At 48.5% G+C, this 20911-nt stretch overlaps 1 protein-coding gene across 1 annotated transcript in view; it reads left to right on the forward strand.

Moving 5' to 3' along the window:
- ABCC12 (ATP binding cassette subfamily C member 12) overlaps nucleotides 1-20616 on the forward strand; it is a 58809-nt gene extending 38193 nt beyond the window's left edge. Inside the window, 12 exon segments of the mRNA XM_068527619.1 lie at nucleotides 1097-1294; nucleotides 1979-2205; nucleotides 4622-4759; nucleotides 7947-8103; nucleotides 13310-13399; nucleotides 15114-15303; nucleotides 15746-15856; nucleotides 15859-15901; nucleotides 16961-17039; nucleotides 18005-18118; nucleotides 19656-19820; nucleotides 19923-20616. Coding sequence (XP_068383720.1) covers nucleotides 1097-1294; nucleotides 1979-2205; nucleotides 4622-4759; nucleotides 7947-8103; nucleotides 13310-13399; nucleotides 15114-15303; nucleotides 15746-15856; nucleotides 15859-15901; nucleotides 16961-17039; nucleotides 18005-18118; nucleotides 19656-19820; nucleotides 19923-20015 — 1605 coding nt within the window. The 3' untranslated portion in view covers nucleotides 20016-20616.
- Nucleotides 20617-20911: the final 295 nt, after the last annotated feature.

A 20911-nucleotide genomic window follows, 5' to 3' on the forward strand; every position in this document is an offset into this window, starting at 1 on the left:
TCTGGAACGTCCCCCAGATCCTTGCTTGCTCATGAAGAGCCCTTTCCTTGGAGAACCCAAGGGGTGAGTCAGAGTGGAGCCTCTCCCCATGCGTGGTGCTTCCCCAGTAGGCCAGTGCCATTCTAACTGGGCAGCAGCAATGATGGCTGACCCATGCATTGGCGCCACGACCAGACACTGCGGGCATAGCCCACAGCGCAACAAAACCCCCTCTTCAAGCTGGTCCTTTGGTCAATTAGCCCCCCAGGGATGCTTTTGCTTTTATGGATGTTCATCCGTCAGCCACCACCTCTGGTTTACATTTCCGCTATGGCTGTAATCAGCAAAATGACATTTAGAAGAAAGATGCTTGTTTGCTCCCCAAAGGCAGTCTTGACTTTTAGCACATGGCTCAGAGAAAAGCAAAACTGCCAGTTTTTCAGGAGGAGGAGATGGCCTCCCTCCAGAAATGCAGGCAAAAACATGTGTTCTCCTCGTGCAGGATGGAGCCAAGAGTGGTCTCCTTGAACCCTCCCAGAGTCCTTGGTTCATCAGGCTCCCTCCTCCCCACCGCCGACTCCAGGGCAGTGGACCGGCGCCCTCCTAGGTGCACCCTGAGAAAAGGAAAGGAAGAGGGCCCCGGGGGGCTGGCCCATCATACAGAGAAACTCCTGAGTCTCCCCAAAGGCCTGGTGGTTTCTGCCATCAGGTCTCTGATCCCCTGGCCTGTCTGGGCTGCCTGAATGTTGCTCAGCCAGCCTGTGGAATCCAGCTATTGTTGCTTCTGTGATTTTCCTGGCCCAGAGTCACCTCTGGTATCCTGAGGTGCAGGTGGTTCCTGGCTGCCCTGTACAGGTCTGGTTTGTCTGCTTTGCTTTTCTCACTGGCTCTGCTGAGCCTTGTCAGCCAGGGGCCTTTGGGTGCCCAGCGGCCCAGCAGGAGGACCCATGCAAAGCTCAGGAGGTCCCCACAGGGAACTGACTTGATTTTACCACCTGACTCATTCTTAACAATTATGCACCCCTTTTTAGTTTCTTCTCCCTGGAAAGATTCTCTGAAAAATTCCCATTCTTTTGACAGTTGATCAATTCTTGGTGCCTCTTGTTTTCCTCCCAAGATGACGTGTGGGCCTCAGGGCAACATGAGCACGTGCGGGGTGGGCCCGGTGCTGGCAGACACCGGGCCGAGGGTGTACCAGTGGGCGTGCACAGGGAGCGCGGTGTCCGTGCTGGTGTTTGGTATCACCCGAGGCTTCACTTTCACCAGGACCACGCCGACGGCATCCTTCTCACTGCACGACCGAGTGTTTGACAAGGTACAGGCTCCCCATCCCCCGCCCCAGGGGCTGCATGCGCATCGGTACATCGGTCAGTGGGGTTTATTGATCACCTGCGATGTGCCAGACACTGTGCTCAGCTCTGGGGGGGACACTGCTCATGGAGCTTACAGTCGAGTCTGGGAAGAGTCTCCCAGTATCTGATTATCAACTGCAAAGGCAAACTTCAGGGAGCTGTGGGTGTGTCATGGGCCCAGGCAGGGCTGGGGGTGAAGGTGTGAGTGGTCAGGAACGTCTCCCTGGGACATTGCCCTGGAGCAGACGTGTGCAGGCCCAGAGGGCATGTCCTGCTCCAAAGAGCTCTGAGGACATCAGGCCCCCTCTTCATTCCGCTGCTGCCGTGGAGGGCCCTGGCCGGAGTGCACAGGTGTGGCCCCCCCCCCCCCGACACATACACAGGGGAACTTGGCCTTTTATTGCCCTGGGCAAAAAATCCCTCCCTCCTCCAAGGAGGCTGAATCCCTCCACGGTCACTCTCAGCCATGGTGGTGGCGAGAAAGGGCCGCATTCTCGCTTTCCCAGGACGGCCTGGCGCATTGTGTTGGCCCCCAGAAAAAACCTCAGGCCTGGCTCGCAATCCCAGCCCCAGGGAGCGCCAGACAGGGCAGGGGTGAGGGTCACCGAACAGGCACCTAGCCCCTGACCCTCCGTCGTCGCCCACAGATCCTGGAGAGCCCGATGAGCTTCTTTGACAGGACTCCAGCCGGCAGGCTAATGAACCGTTGTTCCGAGGACATGGACGAGCTGGATGTGAGACTGCCGTTTTATGCCGAGAACTTTCTGCAGCAGTTTTTTATGGTGCTGTTTATTCTCGTGATATTGGCTGCTGTGTCTCCTGCTGTCCTTTTAGTCCTGGCCGGCCTGGCTGTAGGCTTCTTCATTCTTTTACGGTAGGTCGATGCACGATTTAAAAAGGAGCACACGAAACCTATGCATATTTGGTTAACCCTGTGCAGTGACCCGGTAGTACCCGGTGGTACTGAGTCCTTGCTGTTTTCTCTGAATGGTGGTGCACGTTGATTTTTGGTGATGTGCTAAGTGCTCTGCATACATCTGGCATTTTAGCCTCAGAGCAAGGCTGAGGGGTGGATATGGCTGGGAGATTAAGTCACTGGTCCCAGGCCAGGAAATGAGCGACCGTGGGTGCTGTCTACCTGCTGTTACGTTCTTAACCACTGGGCTTTGCCATTCCTGCTGCTGGAGGATAGAGGAGACCAGTCTCTCCGAGCTTTGAGAAATAGCCCCACCTGACCGCTGACGCGGTGAGAGAAAGGCCTTGGCTGCTTGGCACTGAGGGGTCCCCGTGCCCACCTTCACACCCACCCTGGGGAAAAGCAGGAGGGCAGCATCGGTCCCAGCCTTCCAGGAAACCCAGCTCCTCAGGTCCCCCCTCGCCCTGGGCGAGCTGGAGTTCTCAGCAGGCAGCCTGGTGGGTATTGCGTGAGGGCTAAGGATTGGAAATCACATGAAATTTGCATCAGAGTCCCAGCTCTGCTGCAAAACTAGCTGGAGGACCTTGGAGAAGTCGGAGGAACGCTGCAGGCCTCAGTCTCCTTATCTCTAAAACGGTAATCATCGAAACATGCGCCTCGCCTGTTCTGGAAGGGTTCTCACGAGGATCAATAAGTGTCTTGTAAATTAGAAATGGGACACAATATTATATAAACTTTGAGTTTCTATAAAACTCAACGAAATGTTTATTATGTTCCTAAATGTGCCCAGCCCTGGTCTGGACACGGAGGGTCTTGAAGAGGGTGCCCCAGATTGCCAGGATTCAGCCCACAAATCGTGGACCCATGTCCACCTGTAAGCAGGAACATCACACTCAGAGCTGAGTTTTAGAAATATTGCTGTGGCCATTGCACAGTGTGGAGGGGGCATGAAGCTACAGAAAGATTGAGACAAGGCTATAGGATTGGAGACTCTTGCAGTGTAGAATCTGAGTGAGAACTGAGACATAGGCAGCAGCAGTCAGGGCAGAAAAGAGGTGGATTCGGGAGCCGTTTCGGAGCTAGTCCGCTGGGGTTGGGGGATGGGAGAGGCCAAGGATGAGTCCAAGATGGGGAGTGCTGTGAAGACAGATATGAGTGATACTGGAGGAGACGCAGTTGGGGGTGATCAAGGTTACCGGTTTGATTTTGGATGTTTCAAGGTTGTGGATCAAGTCCACAGATAATGCCACACACAGTGGGGAATGTGAGTGTAGGGATGCATGGGCAGAGAGGCTGACTCCACGTCCTTGGCTGAAGCTGGCGTCGCCATGGGAACTAGCACATGTGCCCTGGGAGTTGGGGGAGCCGGGCTCTCGCTTCAGTCTCCCACTGCCTCCTTCGTGACTCTGAGAAAGGACACATGGGCCTCAGTGTCCAGCCTCAAGAGTTTATTGCAGTGACCAAATAAACATAATTTCTGCAAGTCCTTTACAAACATAACATGTCCTGGGTACCACTTCTTAAAATGGATTCCTTGGGCTGGTGTTTGTTTTTGTAATCTGTGTGTTTGTCTGACCATTGTTCCTGTCTGTTCGCCCCTCTGTGCTGTTGACTTACTTAGCAAAAGGTTTTTCTCTGCCCTGCACCCCTACCTCTTGCCACAAGACAGGCCAGATCAGGCTGATCCAGACTGAGTTACCCAATGTTTCCAACTAACTCACTTGAGCTCTGAATGAGGTTTCCCTTCCTCTCCCCTGGGTGAGTGTCAGCTGAGTCTGGAGGCCAGATCAGATTCGCTGTCACGGGCCAGCTGCCAATGTGCGTGCCGAGGGCAGTGGTCTCTCACTCACCGGGGCCCTGGGGGAGTTACATCCTGTGGAGCATTTGGTTTTAAAATCAGCTCCCGAGGTGACAATGTTCAAATGTTCAAAATTACCTTTGAAAATGTCTTTAGAAGATCACATATTGGCAGTTGACGCACCAGATCCAGATTTTCCTCCACAATTGGAACAGACCCCTTTTTCTTTGGTTGGGTACCCGGAAGTGGTTGGCTTGTATTTAGGGGCTGCACTGTGTGAAAAACTCTAGTCTTCAAAGACTAGAGTCACAGCTCGTGCAGCGAGACACTCATGCTGCAAGAAGCCTTCAGAGCTGAGACCACAGGAAGGAGTGGCTCAAATTTCTGAGAGCCCCACCCTCACACACAGGGATGGGCCCCCCAAGAGGAGAATGGCGGGCCAGCCCCTCCTCCCTGGTTAGATGGCACCGCCCGTCTTCAATTTGTCTTGAGTGCCCAGCTGGATTTGTGTGAGCTGAGGGGATCACTGGGAGAGCCCATGTGGGGCCCCCTGGGCCGCTCTTGGTTTTCCCGCAGCATTTTTCACAGAGGAATCCAGGAGCTCAAGAAGGTCGAGGGCGTCAGCGAGTCCCCCTGGGTCTCCCACGTAGCCTCGTGCATGCAGGGCCTGGGAACCATCCACGCCTACGCCAAGAGGGACGACCGCGTCAGCAAGTAAGTCCTGGGCAGGGCCTGCCCCAGGGCTTCCGCTCCCTGTCAGCCCCAGCGGGAGGCCCAGAAACACCGGCTGCTCTGGCTCTGAGGAGGGAAGTCTGGGTGGCGCGGCCTGACTGTGGACGGAGAGCCGGTAGAACGGAGGAGGAGCCCCTCACACACTAGGCCTTTCTCCCCAGTGTCCAAGGCCCCCAAAGACTCGAGCTCATCCAATGACAACCTCAGTACAGGGTTTTACACGTTTTATTTTTTTTCTCCCTAAAAGTAAAATGTGTTCAGTTCAGGAAAATAGGAGAAAACAGAAAAAAAAAAAAAAAAAAAAAAAAAAAAAAAATCACCCATGGGCCCCCAACCCAAATCCTATTAATATTTTTGTGTATTTCCTTCCAGTCTTTTCTTTTTTTCTATTTCTGAAGTATTTATAATCATGTTTGTCTTGTTTTATTTTTAAATAGCATTTTTCATGTTATTACATAGTCCTTGTAAAAGTCATTTTCAAAGATCACATTACATCTCACTTCGTAGATGGACCAGTTTTCTTCTTTTTACAATGTCGGGACTAGATTAATAAATTTCTCTGGAGTCCTCCAGCTCCAAACTTCGAAAACACCGTATAATCACATATAATCAGTGTGTATCAATCACAGTAGGCTCACTGTGGTAACAAACAACTCCAAATTTTAGGGGCTTAACGCAATACACATTTGTTCTTCCTCAAGCCACACCTGAATGAGGGTCCCTGGGGCTCCACACTCAGGTACACGGTCTCTCTCCATCTGGGGCTTTTCCATCCTGAGGGCCTTGGGGACCTCTCCAGGATCCTCTGGTCTAACTGGAAGATAAGAGGAGAGATGTGGGTGGAGGACCCCAATGAAGACGCTCATCATTTCTGCACACTCATTGGCCAGATTTCAGTCACATGGGTGCACCTAACTGCAAAGGAGGCTGGGAAATGTAGTCCAGCTGTGGCCATAGGAGGAAAAGAAAATGGAGTTTGGTGAATCTGTAGCGTCTCTGCCACATAGATGTTCTTTTTCCACCCCCATCCTTTCCCTCCTTAAAATCCTAACACACACTTCAAAGTTTGTGTCTCTCTCTCTCCCCGCCACCCGCGATCTCAGTGTGGACCTGGCACCCTAGCCTGTCTTTAGTTCAGTCAGCAGCTAGCCCTGTTACTGGTGTGACCTGAACATCATGTGTCAGGAGTCCTGCATCACACATCCACCCTTCCAGTGTCCTGGTCATGGGTCATTCATCAACTCACAACAAACTGGACAGATTCAATCCTTGTCTTCCTGCAGATTCTCCCCCAAGGTTTCCAAAACGATCCTGTAGGAGAGCTGAGCCCTACGCCATTGATGGGCTCCCCCCTCTTTTAATCCTTTCGTTCCTTTCATGGACTTTCCAGAGGGCTTGGGCTTCTGACTTGTACTGCTTCTGCGAACAGACAAAAATGCTACAGCACTAAAAAAAGGTTCGAGGTCAAATTCCAATTTGATCCCCGCCAGTGACTCTGTTTCTGCACAACCTAACCAACCACACACGTAAGACCGCAGATGACTCCTAAGTCACTTAAGCTGTCAGTTGAATGTGTAGGCTTTATAACGACATGGTAGAAAGACCAAAGTGTTTGGAAGAATATTTTAACTAAGCTCTGGGAAAAACTAGTCGGAGCGGAAGCAGAGAGGAGGGTGCTACAGGGCCCAGCCTGGGTAGTCAGAGGAGCTTCCAGCCAGAATCCTTTGAGGAGGTTTAGAACAGGATGGAACAACAATGCCGAGGACGTCATGACTGCACCAGTGGAGGAATCTCAACTCTTTAGGGGTTTAAGCATGGAAAGTTTTAATTTTTTTTCTAATAATTTCTACCAGTTGTTCTGATGAAGCCCCTTTCCCAGTAAGTCAGGGGAACCTTCAGGGGCAATTGTGATTAACGTCCCTTCTGGTCAAAGGTTAGCTCAGTCCAGTTAAAACTTCAATCTTGAAGGTACTCAGGCCACGGCCCCCCACCCTCCACCTGCTCAGAGGCTTGGAGTGGGCATGCTGTGCTGCTCTATGTGTCGGGCAAGGGGGCAGGGTCACTGTTGGGAAGCACCTAGTCTTTTCTTTTAAACACTCTCTCCCTTTTCTCTGAGCCTGGTTCTCTGAGGCTGGTGCAGCGGGATGGAGGTGGGGAAGGACACATCCTCAGGTGACCACCCCGTCCGGGTCATTCTCCTTTCTGCTGCTGATTTCTTCTGGTCCAGCTCCCCGTGCAGATGAGGTGTGGCAGGGGAGAGCCCCCAACAGGACCCAGGTCCCCAGCCGCTCTGCTGGGCACTGCCGATGGGCAGGCTCTGGTGGGTCCTCCCATGAGCTCCGCCTGGCAGCCTCACACTGCTTTCCTTTTATATGGGGCCTCTTGCCTCATGCCGATCAGTGTGGCATCAAGACTGCAGCCTCACATGCCATCTTCCCTCTGCACCCCAACTCTAGGGACTGCAGGAACGGGCAGGACCCACCTTCCGTACATCTGGGGACCGAGCAACTCCGGGGCTGGGTCTTGCCTTCATCCCTCGGCGGTGTCATCTCTCTGTCGCTCTGCCGTATGCTCCTTCTCCTCTTTGGCTCAGGGGACACGCAGCAGGGGTACAAGATGTCAGCTTTCTTTTTTTTCCTCCACCTTTATAAACAATTGCCTTGACTCTTCTTTCCCTGAACTGGGGAGGAGAACCAATCCAGCACCCTCCTTTCCTTCCTCTGCCATCACAAACATTGAGATCTCCTCACCTGCCACCCTGTACAGATCGAAGGGGTCAACGGTCATTTCCACAGGGCCTTTGGGGAGTGGCTGTCCCCAAGACAGCGGTCCTTTGGAGGAAGAGTGTGAGGTTCTCAGCCCCTTTTGTTCTCAGCTGTGGGTTCCAGTTGCCAGTTCTGGGAAAGACAGAAAGAGCCCACTCAGCACCATATGCTACTGCTATGTAGGATTTCTCAAAATAAGTGCAAATCAAAGATGCCCATGGCAGCAGATTTTAAAGAGTATGAATATATGCTCATCTTTTAAGAGACTCCTATATAAGGATGCATTCCTCTCTCCCTATTTCTCCAGTAGCCCTAACCCTAAGTCTATGGAAGCACAACCTGACCTCCTGTTTTGTCTGATTTCTTAATTTTAGGTTTAAGATGCTAAATGATGAAAACTGCAGCCATCTCCTATACTTTAACTGTGCTCTCAGGTGGTTTGCTCTAAGGATGGATGTCCTCATGAACATTGTCACCTTCATTGTGGCCTTGTTGGTGACCCTGAGTTTCTCCTCAATCAGTGCTTCATCCAAAGGCTTGCCATTGTCTTACATCATCCAGGTAACACCTAGTGTGAAGCTGGGCTTGGCCTGGAGGCTCTGGCATAGAGTGTATCAGGAAAGATGGACATAACAGAAAACCCAACTCAACGGGTTTAAATAATAAAGAGAGCTCAGTAGTTCACATCATTAAAAGGTCTGGTGGCTGCATGGGCTTCAGGCACAGTTGGATCATGGCCCCTGGGTTTGTCCTCCTCCTGTGATGACTTTCTTCGTTGTTGTGCAATGGTGACTGGCAGCTCTGGGGGCTATAGCAGGAAGAAAGCAGGAGAAAAGCATTTCCTGCCCCAGCCACTGAACAAAAGCCCTGTGTTCTACTTTTACTGGATTAATTGAGGCATCCCAGAACTAATTTGTGGCTCGATGGGATTCGGATGACTGGCTTAGGCCAAAGGATGGCGTCATACCCCATGCTGCTCTCATGTCACACACCGCTGCCCCACAATGGGGAGAGGGAAAGGAATGCTGGGGGGCAACCATGGTGTCCATGACAAATAATCACCAACTTCTCTTTTTGGTTGCTTTGGTGTTTTTCTTTTGAAAAATAAGAATAACAGGGAAATAATAATAATAGGGAATAATAATGATAATAGGGAAACACATGTCATTTTAGGCACTGTTGTAAGTCCTTTACATAAATTAACTCACTTATCCCCACAATAACCCATGAGGTAAGGACGCCATAATCCAGGTTTTACAGGTGAGGAGACTGAGGTCCAGAAAGACTTGTCAGAATCACACACTGGCATGTGTGAGAGCCGGGATTTGAACCCACGTCCTCTGGGTCTGATACCAATCTGAGTTTGCATCTGCTCCTTGTTACATACCTCACACTTCTGTCTTTGGAAGCTGTTCCGATGCAGTCCTTATCCTCGGTGCTCTGACATTCCAGGACAGTGAGTCTGAGTGGGGGTCTGTTTCCACTTATTCTGTTCAAGGCTGGGAACAGAATAAAGTCAAATCTCTCTTCAAGTGGAAAGATTTCTCCTTTTCCTCCTTTATTCCTTTTTCTCCTCTTGATAATTTCCTTGTCTCCTTTCCCTTTGTTTTCTTTTTCTGTGACTCATATTGGTTGAATATTGGATTTCTTGCATCAGTCCTCTATGTTTCCTTTCTTGCATCTCAAAGTTTCCATGTTCTTGTATTTTTATCTTTATTCTGGGAATTTTCCTTTGCTTTGTCATTCGGCCATTCTCTTGAATTTGAAGTTTGGCGATCATATGTTCGTATACTTAATTTCCACAAACTCTTTCTTAGTCTCTGAGTTTTTAAGCAAATCATTTTAAAATGGGTGCAACATATTTTTAATCTCTCTGAGGATATTAATTAGAGCTCCTCACCTTTGTTAAACTCTCCTTTCTTCTTTGACTGATATCTGTTTTTTCCAAGATCAGGTTTTTTGTTTGTTTGTTTGTTCATCTTGTTCTTGCTCTTTCATGCCATTGGTTTTGTTCATATGTCTCTTGATCCATTTGTGGTTAAGGCTGAGAAACTTGGTTGGGTTTTCACGGTTTCATCTGCCTTTGTATATGCCTTGGTAGGTCTCTCCTGATGGGAGGTTTTATAACTATGGATAGGTGGGTTGGACTTTTCCACAGGCTGGCTTCACTTCAGGAAAGCAGCCAGAGAGCGGGCCTTCAGACGCCCAAGGTCTAGATTTAAAGAGATTTTATCTAGGATACTATTCTGGGAGCCCCATTTATCCCCAAGTCATTTATCCACTTTCTTTAGGGAAGTGTGTGTGTGTGTCTGTGTATGTGTGTGTGTGTGTTGGCCTAGGGATAAATTGTCCAGCTACCTCTGGTTGGGAGGAAGATGAGGAGGGGGAGGAAATGGGCCCAACAGGAGTAGCTGTCTATATACCACATCAGTCTGTCTCTTTGTGGACCCCTTCTCTTACCTGGAGCCTCTCTGACTTCTGCTGGACAGAAGGTTCTGGAAGCCCCTGCAGCACACTCTGCCTCCATCCTATCAAAAGGCTTTCATCCTCTTTCCATCTTCCAGAAATGTGTAACTCTCTCCTTCAATGATATCTCTTCCCAAGCCCCTTGCTTTTAACGGTCTATTCCTTTTTGCAATCTCTGTACTATCATTTTAATAATATTTTGGAAAGGAAGAGGAACAAATATATGCTCAGGGCTCTATGTTAAGTGAGGGAAATGAATTTTCCTTGGGCAGGCAGTTTCCCTCATTGATGGATGATTTTATTTGCTGTTACCTAGTAAAATATTAAACAGATGATGTTGAATAGATTCCCTTACCTGGTCCAAGTGAAACCGCTTTCCTCAACTGAGGTTATGCTCTTGGGATATATCACCAGCTTTCTATGAGATTGTTTTCAAACATCCCTGTGAGGCTGGAGAATTTGCACACCTCAAGACCTAGGGGGTGTTTCCCCTCCAGCTGGCTTTGGAGATTTATTGAGCATTAGTCCCCCTTTGGAGAATACAGAAAATCCAGCTGACAGAGCTTCCCTTGAGAACAGAGGAGACTCCCTAGGTGGATGAGAAATTGGTGTGAAGTCCCACAGAGCAGAAAGTGAGTGCAAAGTAACATCACATACCATCACGGAGGCGGATGAGCACTTCCTGGGGCCAGCACTGTGCTGATAAGGGAATTCTAACCCCGTGGAGGGCTGCCCGGGGCCCTGAGGAGCTGATACCCTTGAACTTAACAAAATATTTATATGCCCTTCTCAAGAGCAGAGTTCACTCATTCACTCACCAGACGTGTCCACTGAGCACCTGCCAGGAACCGGAACCATGCCAGCTGCTGTAGGTTCAGCAGGAACAAGCTGGACAGGTCTCTGCCCTCATGGAGCTTACATGCTAGTGGGACATAAAGGGATATAAAGTGGGATGGAATAAATAAGTGCGCAAGTAAATAAATAAGGAGACTTCAGAAACTGTTGAACTGTTATGAAGATAATGAAGCAGGGTAATTGACTGTCAGTGGGGAAGCAGAGTTAGACCCGATATAGTCAGGGAAGGCCTCTGCTGGGAGGTGACTTGCAAGCTGACACCTGAATTTAATAAAGAAGGAGCCAAGGAAGTGCTTCAGTCTGAGGGACCAGGGAAGGCTGGGGGCAGGCAGGAGACTGGTGCCTTTGGGGAACTCAGAAGCTCCTGTGGCCTGAGCAGCGTGGTGGAGAATGCGATATGAGGGGTCGGCGGGGCTCCGTCAGCCGTGGGCAGGGGTGTCACCTGTCTTCTAAGAAAGGCTTTCTCGCCTGCAGCACTGTGGACATTTGGGCCAGATAATCCTTTTTGACAGGAGCTGTTCTGTGTGTTGCAGGATGTCAGCAGTCTTCCTGATCTCTAACCAGGAGATGCCAGTACAATCTCCCGCCTCCAAGGTCGTGACAACCTAAGATGTCTCTAGACATTGCCAAATGTGCCGGGGACGGGGTGCCTAATCACCCCGGCTGAGAGCCAGTGCCCTAAGAGAAATGGGAAGCCAGTGGCATGTGTAAAGCTGGGCGGCAGCAAGGGAGGCCCACTGAGATGAGCTCTCGGAGGGTCTGCTCTCACCTCATCCACCTGTTCAGGCCACACTGCCTCCTTCCTGTTAAGGCCACTTGCTGCTACCCAGAGTTTGCCTGGCAGACTTCTTATCATGAATGCTTCAGCACACACCGTCTTCTTAATCACCCCAACTAAGGTAACCCCCCAGCCCAGCCCTAGCCCCTCTTTCACATCTTCCCATATAACTGACATTCTTAGGGTTCCTTAAAATTGCCTGTGTCTCATCCCGCCGGCCCACTAGAATGCAAGCCCTGGGGCTGCAGGGGTCTTGTCTAGCACGTTCACCCCTGGGAAACCAGCCCCGACTGTGCCGGCACCAAGTCACTACTCACCTAGTGAGGAAGACCTGGTCCTTCCTCCGGCCCACTAGCCCACCCTGCGACCGAGGCAGGTGCTGTTGGTGGCCGCCCTTCCAGGGCAGGCCAGCTGGCCTCCCACTGCTGCGGGAAGGTGCTCGGTTCAAGGCTGAGGCAGGTTGCACCTGCGGTATGGGGGGTCCTCCCAGCGCCCCAGCAATGCCTGCAGGGAGTTAGTGGAGACGGAACAGCTTCCTCGGGACAAGTCAGGTGTGTTCCGTGCGGACTCCCAGGACCCCCAGGGGCGTCAAGCTTCAGTTGCCCACAGTGAAGCCTATCCGGACTCTCCTCCTCTGTGCCTCAGTTCTCCCAGCTCCTACTGGGACTTTTTGGGTCCACCTCCTGGAGTTGTTTCCTAGGGCTGCTGTAACAAATTATAAACTAGTGGCTTAAAACCAGAGAAGAGTATTCCCTTGCGGTCCTGGAAGTTGGAAGTCTAGAATCAAGGTGTCTGTAGGGCCATGTTCCCTTGGAAGGCTCTAGGGGAGAATCTGTTCCTTGTCCCTCCCAGCTTCTGATGGCTGTTGGCTTCCTGGGCTTGTAGCTGCATCCCTCCAATCTCCATCCCACCTTCATATCTCCTCCTCCTCTCTCTCTTATATGGACACTTGTTGGATTTAGGGTCCACCCAGGTAACCCAGCTTGATCTCAAGGTCCTTAATTACACCTGCAAAGACCCTTTTCCTAATAAGGTAACATTCAAGGGTCCCAGGGATTTGGATGTGGAATATCTTTGGGGGGGACCTCCATTCAACCTGCTTGCCCTCAAACCTCAGGGTTGGCTTCTGGGGGATCCTGGCCTAAGGTGGGTGACCTTAGCAGGCCACCGTCTAAGCCTAGAGTTTCTCATGTCCGAAGCAAGCAGATGGGCTTGATGGTTTTCTTCCACTTCCGATATCTGTGGTGATTGGGTTTCAGGTGCTTCCAGGATGCAGCTGGGGTAATCAGGGAGGGCACAGAGGTGCAGGACCCCACCAGGTGGCCGCAAGCGCTGGGTTTCCAGCAGTGCGGAGGCCCTGGGAGAATTCCTGCTCACAGCAGTTCCCCACCCTTCCAACCACGAAGCTTGTGCCTGAGCGGTGCTGTAGTGGGATGACTCTGACCATCTGGAGTGCCAGGGAGAATATAATTACCATTTGTTTCTAAATACAAAGGAAGTGTTTAAAGGCAAAACACCCCAACAGGAGTGTCTTTACATCTGGGCACTTGGCTGGGAATGCAGGCCTGCTTTCTGTGTGGTCCTGAGTAAGACAGGAGGGGTGATTCACAAGCCGGCCCTGAAGGCAGAGAGGGCTCTGACTGTGGCTGCTTGTCGCCCCCTCCACAGCTGAGTGGGCTGCTCCAAGTGTGTGTGCGGACAGGGACGGAGACCCAGGCCAAGTTCACCTCCGTGGAGCTGCTCAGGGAGTACATTTCGGTAAGAAATCAGTGCAAGAGGAGGAGCCAGTTAACTCTGGCAGAATTTAGGTATTTGATCTTTTTACATGTGAAAGGGATCTCTTTAAAAACTGAAATCGGACCACAACCCCTTTTCTTAACACCCATATTTACAATATAGTCTAAAGTCCTTGATGATGAGGGAGAGGTTCTTTTTAAAAAAATTTCCTCAAGGACAGTTTCTGTACACAGAAGAGAGAATTCAGTGGCTTACTTTAGTTTCTAAAAATTAATATTTACTTGACTAAAATTGTAAATTGAAAAAACCAGTCTTCCTCTTCTTTAAAAGCTTTTATGTTCCCCTTACAAATCCTGCTATTCTTTGAAAAGCAGTCTTGCCAATTCAAGCAATCACTTTTAAGGGCCTTTGAACAGCATTTGGCCCCTTTTACAAACTTAATTAAACACTTTAAAACATTTTAAACTGCATTTTAAAATTTAATGCATTCCATTTCCTTTTTAAGTACCTCGATAATCTGATTTAACAAACAAACCTTCCTGAGGTTATATAACTCTAATAAATTAAACTTGTAAATATGGTGAGCTTTAAGTTCTCATGACAATCCCAATACTGTATATAAACAGTAAGTTTTTAAACTTAAAACCATGTTAAAATAAGTTATTCAATTATACATTTTAAATTAGAATCACAAGCCTGAATGTTATTAACATTATGAATACTTAAAGCACCAAATATGCAGATTCCATAAACTTAAAAATACTACTATTCCAATTCTGCTTCTCTTAAACATTATTATTACTAATTCTAAATCTTCTAGGGATTAAAAATACTCACTGTCTAGGAATACAATTATTTTCTCAGCTAATTGTGGTTGCTTATCGACCAGCGATGTGGGCTGGTCAGCGACCCTAATGGGGAACACGGGAACTCTATTTCTCCTGGTTAACAGGGACTTTATAATTCAGAGGACGGGTTGGTCTTATAATGCAGTCAAGTTGCGCTCCTCCTTAATTAGAGGAGATTTGCATTTCTTGGGCTCTTATAAAACTTTAATTCCTTTTCCAAGTAACTCTGAACTTGACACCTGGTGCTACTGTCATCTTCCTGCTTCTAACACCACAGTGACTCTTGCAGATAATGAAATTGTATCTGATCGAATTCTGCAAATCTCAAGGCTTGGTCTGGATTTGTCACACAGCTTCAAGGTCACACTGCTGACACTTGCCCAGGCTCACAAGGCCCAGTATGAGCTGCCCCTTATAGTCATCCATTCTATTCACTAAGCTCTAGCCACACGACTTTTCTTTCTATTCCTCAAAGTCCCCACACTCATTCTGGCCTCAGGGCTTTTGCACTAGCTGTCTACCCTGCCTGGAATGAATCTTCCTGTAGCTGGCATCTTCTCAGCATTCTAGGTCTCAGCTTGAATGTCACATCCTCACAGATGCCTTCCTCAACACTTAAGTAACTTTTACTCCGCCTACCCCTTCCACCCCACACATTGTGTATTCTATTACAATACTCTGTTTTATTGTCTTCATTTCTCATCTCTTCTTGTTTATTATCTGACTTCCCCACTGCAATGTGAGTTTCTGGAGTGCAGTGTCCTTACTGGCCTAGTTCACCAGCATGAATACCAGTACCTAGAATTGTGTGAGTGAATGAATGAATGAATGAAGTGAATGGAAAAGCAAATGACTATTAACCCATCATTTGTTATTCTGCTTTTCAGACCTGTGTTCCTGAATGCACTCACCCCCTCAAAGTAGGGACCTGTCCCCATGACTGGCCCAGCCGCAGGGAGATAACATTCAGAGACTATCAGATGAGATATAGAGACAACACTCCCCTTGTTCTCAACGGGCTGAACTTGAACATCCAGAGCGGGCAGACAGTTGGGATTGTTTGAAGAACAGGTTCTAGTGAGGACAAGCTCTGATTGTGTTTCTTTCAGGTTGTTTTCTTTGCATTTCCACTGGGCATGCTAGTTAAATCACAACAGAGGGTGATGTGCATGTGTGGTGGATTGGTTGTTTTTTCCCTGACATCTCTTCACTGTAAATTAGGATTTCAGGTTGGATGGATGTGTGGAGTCGGAAGTAAACACACATCAGTTTTTGAATTAATTAAATGAGAATCATTCTGGTGAGACGAGGCCCAGAGGATGAGTCATGTGTAAATAGCCCCTGCAGGGGTGGACAGGTTAACTGTATTAGGGTAGCTGAGTGCCCTTGCAGAGTGGGATTTCTGTCTGCACAATGTCATTTTCATTGCGTTAAAAATTCCCTTGATTAGATAGATACTCAGGTATGATGGAATACAAACTGATGTTTGATTTGCTGCTGTTGCATTTATCGTTCCCAGGCAAGTCGTCCTTAGGAATGGCCTTGTTTCGTCTGGTGGAGCCCTCCGGTGGCACAACCCTCACTGATGGCACGGACATCTGTACTGTTGGTTGCGAAGACCTCAGAACCAAGCTGTCATCCCCCAGGATCCTGTCCTGTTTGTAGGTACAGTAAGGTAGCTGTCTTTGATCGTTGTGCATCCCTATTTTTGGATAGTGAAATCAGACCAACAAGAGCTTTGTGAAGCACCCGCGCCGTGGCTGGCCTGGGGCCGTCCTATCCTGAGATGTTCACAAGCCTTGGGAGGAGCTGAGGACTAGGGGCCTGAACATTACTTGTGTTTTATAAACTACATTACAAATACACAAGATGCGTATGTGCAGGGTGAGCAGACATCCCAGTTGGCCCTGGAGAGCCCTGATTTATGCCTGTTTCAGCATCCTATCAGGTTTAGCAGTGGCCACTCCCTAAATTACCCCAGTTTGCACGATAAAATAAATGGTTATTCTACGTATGTAGCTATCCTTTCGGAAGTACGTCAATTCACTCCCACGAAGAAGTGAACAGAAACTGCTCAAGTCCAAGAACAGTAGGGTTGCAACTTCTACAGGGCTCAAGATCTGTCATCAAAGCACAAGGAGAAAACCACAGTTACTCACTTGCCCCAGTGTAGTAGCTGCCCCTCTAACAAGAGGGACATTCCCCCATTGAGCACCAGATGAAGTAGGGGGCTGTATTGAGAGGTGAATGAAAAGGGCCTTCCGTGTCTTGAAATGCTAGACTCACACCCTTCATGTAAGGTGCTCACCCGCTGCAAGGCCTAGGAGATGCAGATAAAGCTCTTGCCTCTGAAGGCAGAGTGAACACACCGGGAGGTGGAATTGCTCGCGGCCTCTCTCTGCCAAGAATTTGCATAAGGTCAGATCCGCTCTGCTGCACACGGCCACGGAGAGGACCAAATGTGTCTCCCCAGTGCCTCGCTCGGAGCTATGTCTTGGCAGGGTTGGTGGTCTGCCCGCCTTGGTGGTTTCTGCTCCGTCCCAGAGTCATGGGTCCTCGGTCTCTCGGCCTGAGGTTGGTATTTCATGAACCAGTGCCCTGGACTAAGTGCTGCTCTGGTTGCTGCGGTGTCATCACACACCACCTCCCGCTCTCCTCCTCATGCTATGGAAAACATGCTCTCCCGTCCTCTCGTCCTCAGAAATTCAGCTTCCTCTCCTTTCCTTCATTGCAGGTACAACTTGGATCCCTTTGGGAGTCACAGCGATGAGATGCTCTGGCAGGTTCTGGAGAGAACATTCATGAGAGACACTGTAGGTCTCTGGGGCTGTCCGGGGTGAGTCCGTTTCCCAGCACCAGTGCCCCAGACACCTGGCTCAGGTTTAGATTTGGCCAGTTGTTTGTTGGCACCACATATGTCAATCCTTATTACTCCTTGTTAAAAGCAACAATAGATAGTATTCATCAGGCCACTGCAATGATTCAGTCAAGAGCTCTACATGCATTATCTCAGTTGGTCCTGACTACAACCCTCTGAGGTTGGTACTCCTACCCCTACTTTTAGAGATGCAGAAATTAAGACTCAGGGTAGTCAGGTGTGAGTAGCGGAATGGAGACTTGACCCCAAGCCCATCTGATTTTAGAGCAGATGAAGTGCCCTACTGCTCTGCCAATAGCCTCATTTGCTTATTGAAGCAGATAAACTCTGGGAAGGTGAGAGGGCATAGCATGGAATGAACCATCTGTGAGACGGAACCCTGTCCTAGAAGAGCTGCAGCTGGGGTCAGCAGGTGAGCGTGGCCACCTCTGCAGCCCAGAGGGAATTTTTTTTCCCCAGGACTTGGTACCAAGGTGAGCATCTCCCAAAGCCACTTTGACTTGTCATGCTAGATAAATCAGACCCTGTCTTTACCTTTCCTTGGTGACCAGAAAACTCCATCCCATCTCCATTTTATGCATAGAAATAAGGATCCTGAAAGCCATTTATACTTGTTTGTGTTTCTCTGGAGCCATATGTGCATCATTTGTACTCTTTTGGCAAGGTGGCTACGGGGTTCTATGAATCACACTGTGATTTTAAATTATTAATGACTGCCTACTCCTTGGTCTTTCCCTGGTGCCTGTTCGCAATATTGAAATGATTGTTGTTTTGCACTTTGTTTTCCGCAGTAAGATAAAGCCAGCTGATAAATGCGAGAGAAGGGGGCAATCAATATGGAGGATACAGGACAATTTTATAGATCATCAGCACAAATATGGCATTCTCTGCGTTCTATAGATAATGAAACTCCTGGAAAAATTACAGGCAGAAGTCACAGAAAATGGAGAAAACTTCTCAGTAGGGGAATGTCAGCTGCTTTGTATGGCCCGAGCGCTTCTCCGTAGTTCAAAAGTAAGGACACAGCGTGGAAAATGGATTGGTCAAATGTTGGATATTTCCTGCAGCGCCACTCAATCCAAGAGGTAGAGCCAGGCGTTTGTCTTTCAACAAAGAGAGAGCAATTGGGCCATTTAAAAACCGATCACTTTTTCTTAAGACAAAGTTGTGAGGGGAAAAAATTGAAAAATAACAGCCATTTACAGCAACAGCACCTGCCTCCCCTGGGCCTTTCCCCGGGAGGTCTTGCTTAGGTGTTCTCTCTGTCCCCCTAAGTGGTTTGGGTTTGAGAAATCTGCCTCTCAACTTTTTCCCTTTGTCCCTGAATGATTCTGAGGCCTGATAAACAGTACTCAGGATACTAAAGAAGGCCTTCAGAATGCCAGGATATAAGGACTGTAAAATTTATACTCATTTTTCTGAGTGACTTAGCCATCTTTGCTTACTGATTTCGGGGAAGGGATTGCTGTTGCTTTAGAAATCCCATTCTCTGAACCCTGATCAAAGTGTAACCCATCGTGTGTGCTCTCTACATGTGCTAACGACAGGGAAGGGAACAAGCAGGCATTCAGTCCTGACTGTGGCACTACACAGCGCTGAGTGGTTGATGTGTTGTCCTTGCATTTCGTGTTCATGATAAGGTGTAACTCCCTTTTACAGACAAAGAAATGGAGCCTTGGGGAAGTCAAGTAATTTAGCCAAAGTCAAGCAGAGTTAGAGCTGAACTCAAGCCCTCTGACTGGCAAACCAGCACTGTGGCAGGCAGAATAATGGCCCCCCAAAGATGCCCATGTCCTGATACCCGGAATCTGTGAACATGTTACCTTACCTGGGAAAAAGGGGCTTTGCAGATGTGATTAAGTCAAGGATCTTGAGATGGGGAGATTATCCTGGATTACCTTGTTCGGCCCAGTGTAATTACACAAGTCTTTATAAGGGGAGGAAAGAGAGTCAGAAAGAAAGAAGAAATGCAACGATGGAAGTAAAGGTTAGAGTGATGCCAGAAAGAGGCCACAAGCCAAGGAATGCAGGCAGTCTCCAGAAGCTGGAAAAGGCAAGAAAACCATTTCTTCTCTTGAGCCTGCAATAGAAATGCAGTCCTGACAATACCTTGGCTTTAGGACTTCTGACCTCCAGAACTGTAAGATGATAAATTTGTGTTGTTTTGAGCCTCTACTTTGTGCTAATTTGTTATAGCAGCAGTAGGAAACATAACAAGTACTGTTATTATATCTCATGCTAACTCATGTAGTACAGTAGATAAAGACCATGTGGCATTTCTTCTTACTGGTTTGTAGGATTAGAATAAACCATTCACAAAAAGAGGAGTAAAGAATATACAACCTTCTTTCTCCAGCAAGTCCCTCTGAGGAAGATGAAGGTGGTGTGATACGACTTTTATTCTCTTGTTCTTCTTCTAACTTTCTGAGACAGATACTTAGCTCATTACTTTTCAGCCCTTCTTTTTAAATAAATTGAGCTAAGACTATAAGTTTCCCTCTAGGTATAGCTTTGGCTTGGTGTGACTTTCACAACGCTCCTTCCTCAACAGATCATTCTCCTTGATGAAGCCACTGCCTCCATGGACTCTAAGACCGACACCCTTGTTCAGAGCACCATCAAAGATGCCTTCAAAGACTGCACTGTGTTGACCATTGCCCACCGCCTCAACACAGTCCTCAACTGTGACCGTGTCCTGGTCATGGAAAACGGGAAGGTGCAGGAAGTTGGCGTCACCTCTCCAGAGGTTTCAGTAGCTTGGTCTCTGTGGTGGGTGGATATTTTCTGACAATTTCAGCTCTTCTTCTCTGACTTTCAGGTGGTCGAGTTTGATAAGCCTGAAGTCCTTGCTGAGAAGCTAGATTCTGCGTTTGCGATGTTACTAGCAGCAGAACAAAAAGTCCGACTATAAAGGTCCCCATAGGGGCCACATCAGCTGATTTTAGAGGAAGAGGAGGCTGTGTGAGATAAGTCAGATGTGCCTGCAGGGGGAGGGGCCGTTATCTCAGGGGGCAGCCCTGGTCCACCATCCCTCCCACGCCTGGAGCACAGGCAGGGCTGGGGTGGAGGTTGTTTCCTTGCCTCGCCCAGCACGTGCCTCCTGACCTCACTTGGAGGGCGTGGGTCTGGTCCTAGGTGATGAACAGAGGCAGAAGAAGCTTGTGGGTTAAAAAACTGCCCCTCACCTTCTAAAACCCCAACCATCCCTCATGTGTCCCCATCATTACCACCTCAGTGCCTGGGAATGGAACCATTGTAACTTTCAGTTAAAAACTGGTCAAACAGAATGGAAAAATGCCTAAGGATGGACTTTGTAAAGGTTTCCTGCCTTGTTATCAGAAGGGAAAAAACAGAGTGTTCTTCCTGCTTAACTCCTATTCACATCTATTTGGAGCGTGTGACAAGTAACTACACAGATCTGTAGCATGAAAGATTGATTACAGTGTTGGGTGAAAATTTTTAAAAAAAATCACATTGTATGTCCCATTTGCTCTATTAGAATAACCAGGGAAACAAAATGTTGGAGTTTTTCTGTAAATTACATTTTTATATCTTCTATATTGGTCATTAAAATGCAGTAGGAAATTAAACTACCCTGAAATGTTGCCTTGCAATTATTTTGCTGAAGATATTCCAGGTTCTGTACTGTTTACTCTCACAGACCCTCTTTGCTTTCTCCATTGACTCAGTAACAAACCTCCACAGCGTTTCCCTAATAAAATCTTTCTTTCCAGCCTCAAAGTTTGCTATGACGGAGGCAGTAAAGACATAGTCCCAGCAGCCCAGGAGTGAGTGGCATGGGGCAGC

This window comes from Eschrichtius robustus, chromosome 19 (genome assembly GCF_028021215.1).
Source record: "Eschrichtius robustus isolate mEscRob2 chromosome 19, mEscRob2.pri, whole genome shotgun sequence".
NCBI classification, from domain to species: Eukaryota; Metazoa; Chordata; class Mammalia; order Artiodactyla; family Eschrichtiidae; genus Eschrichtius; species Eschrichtius robustus.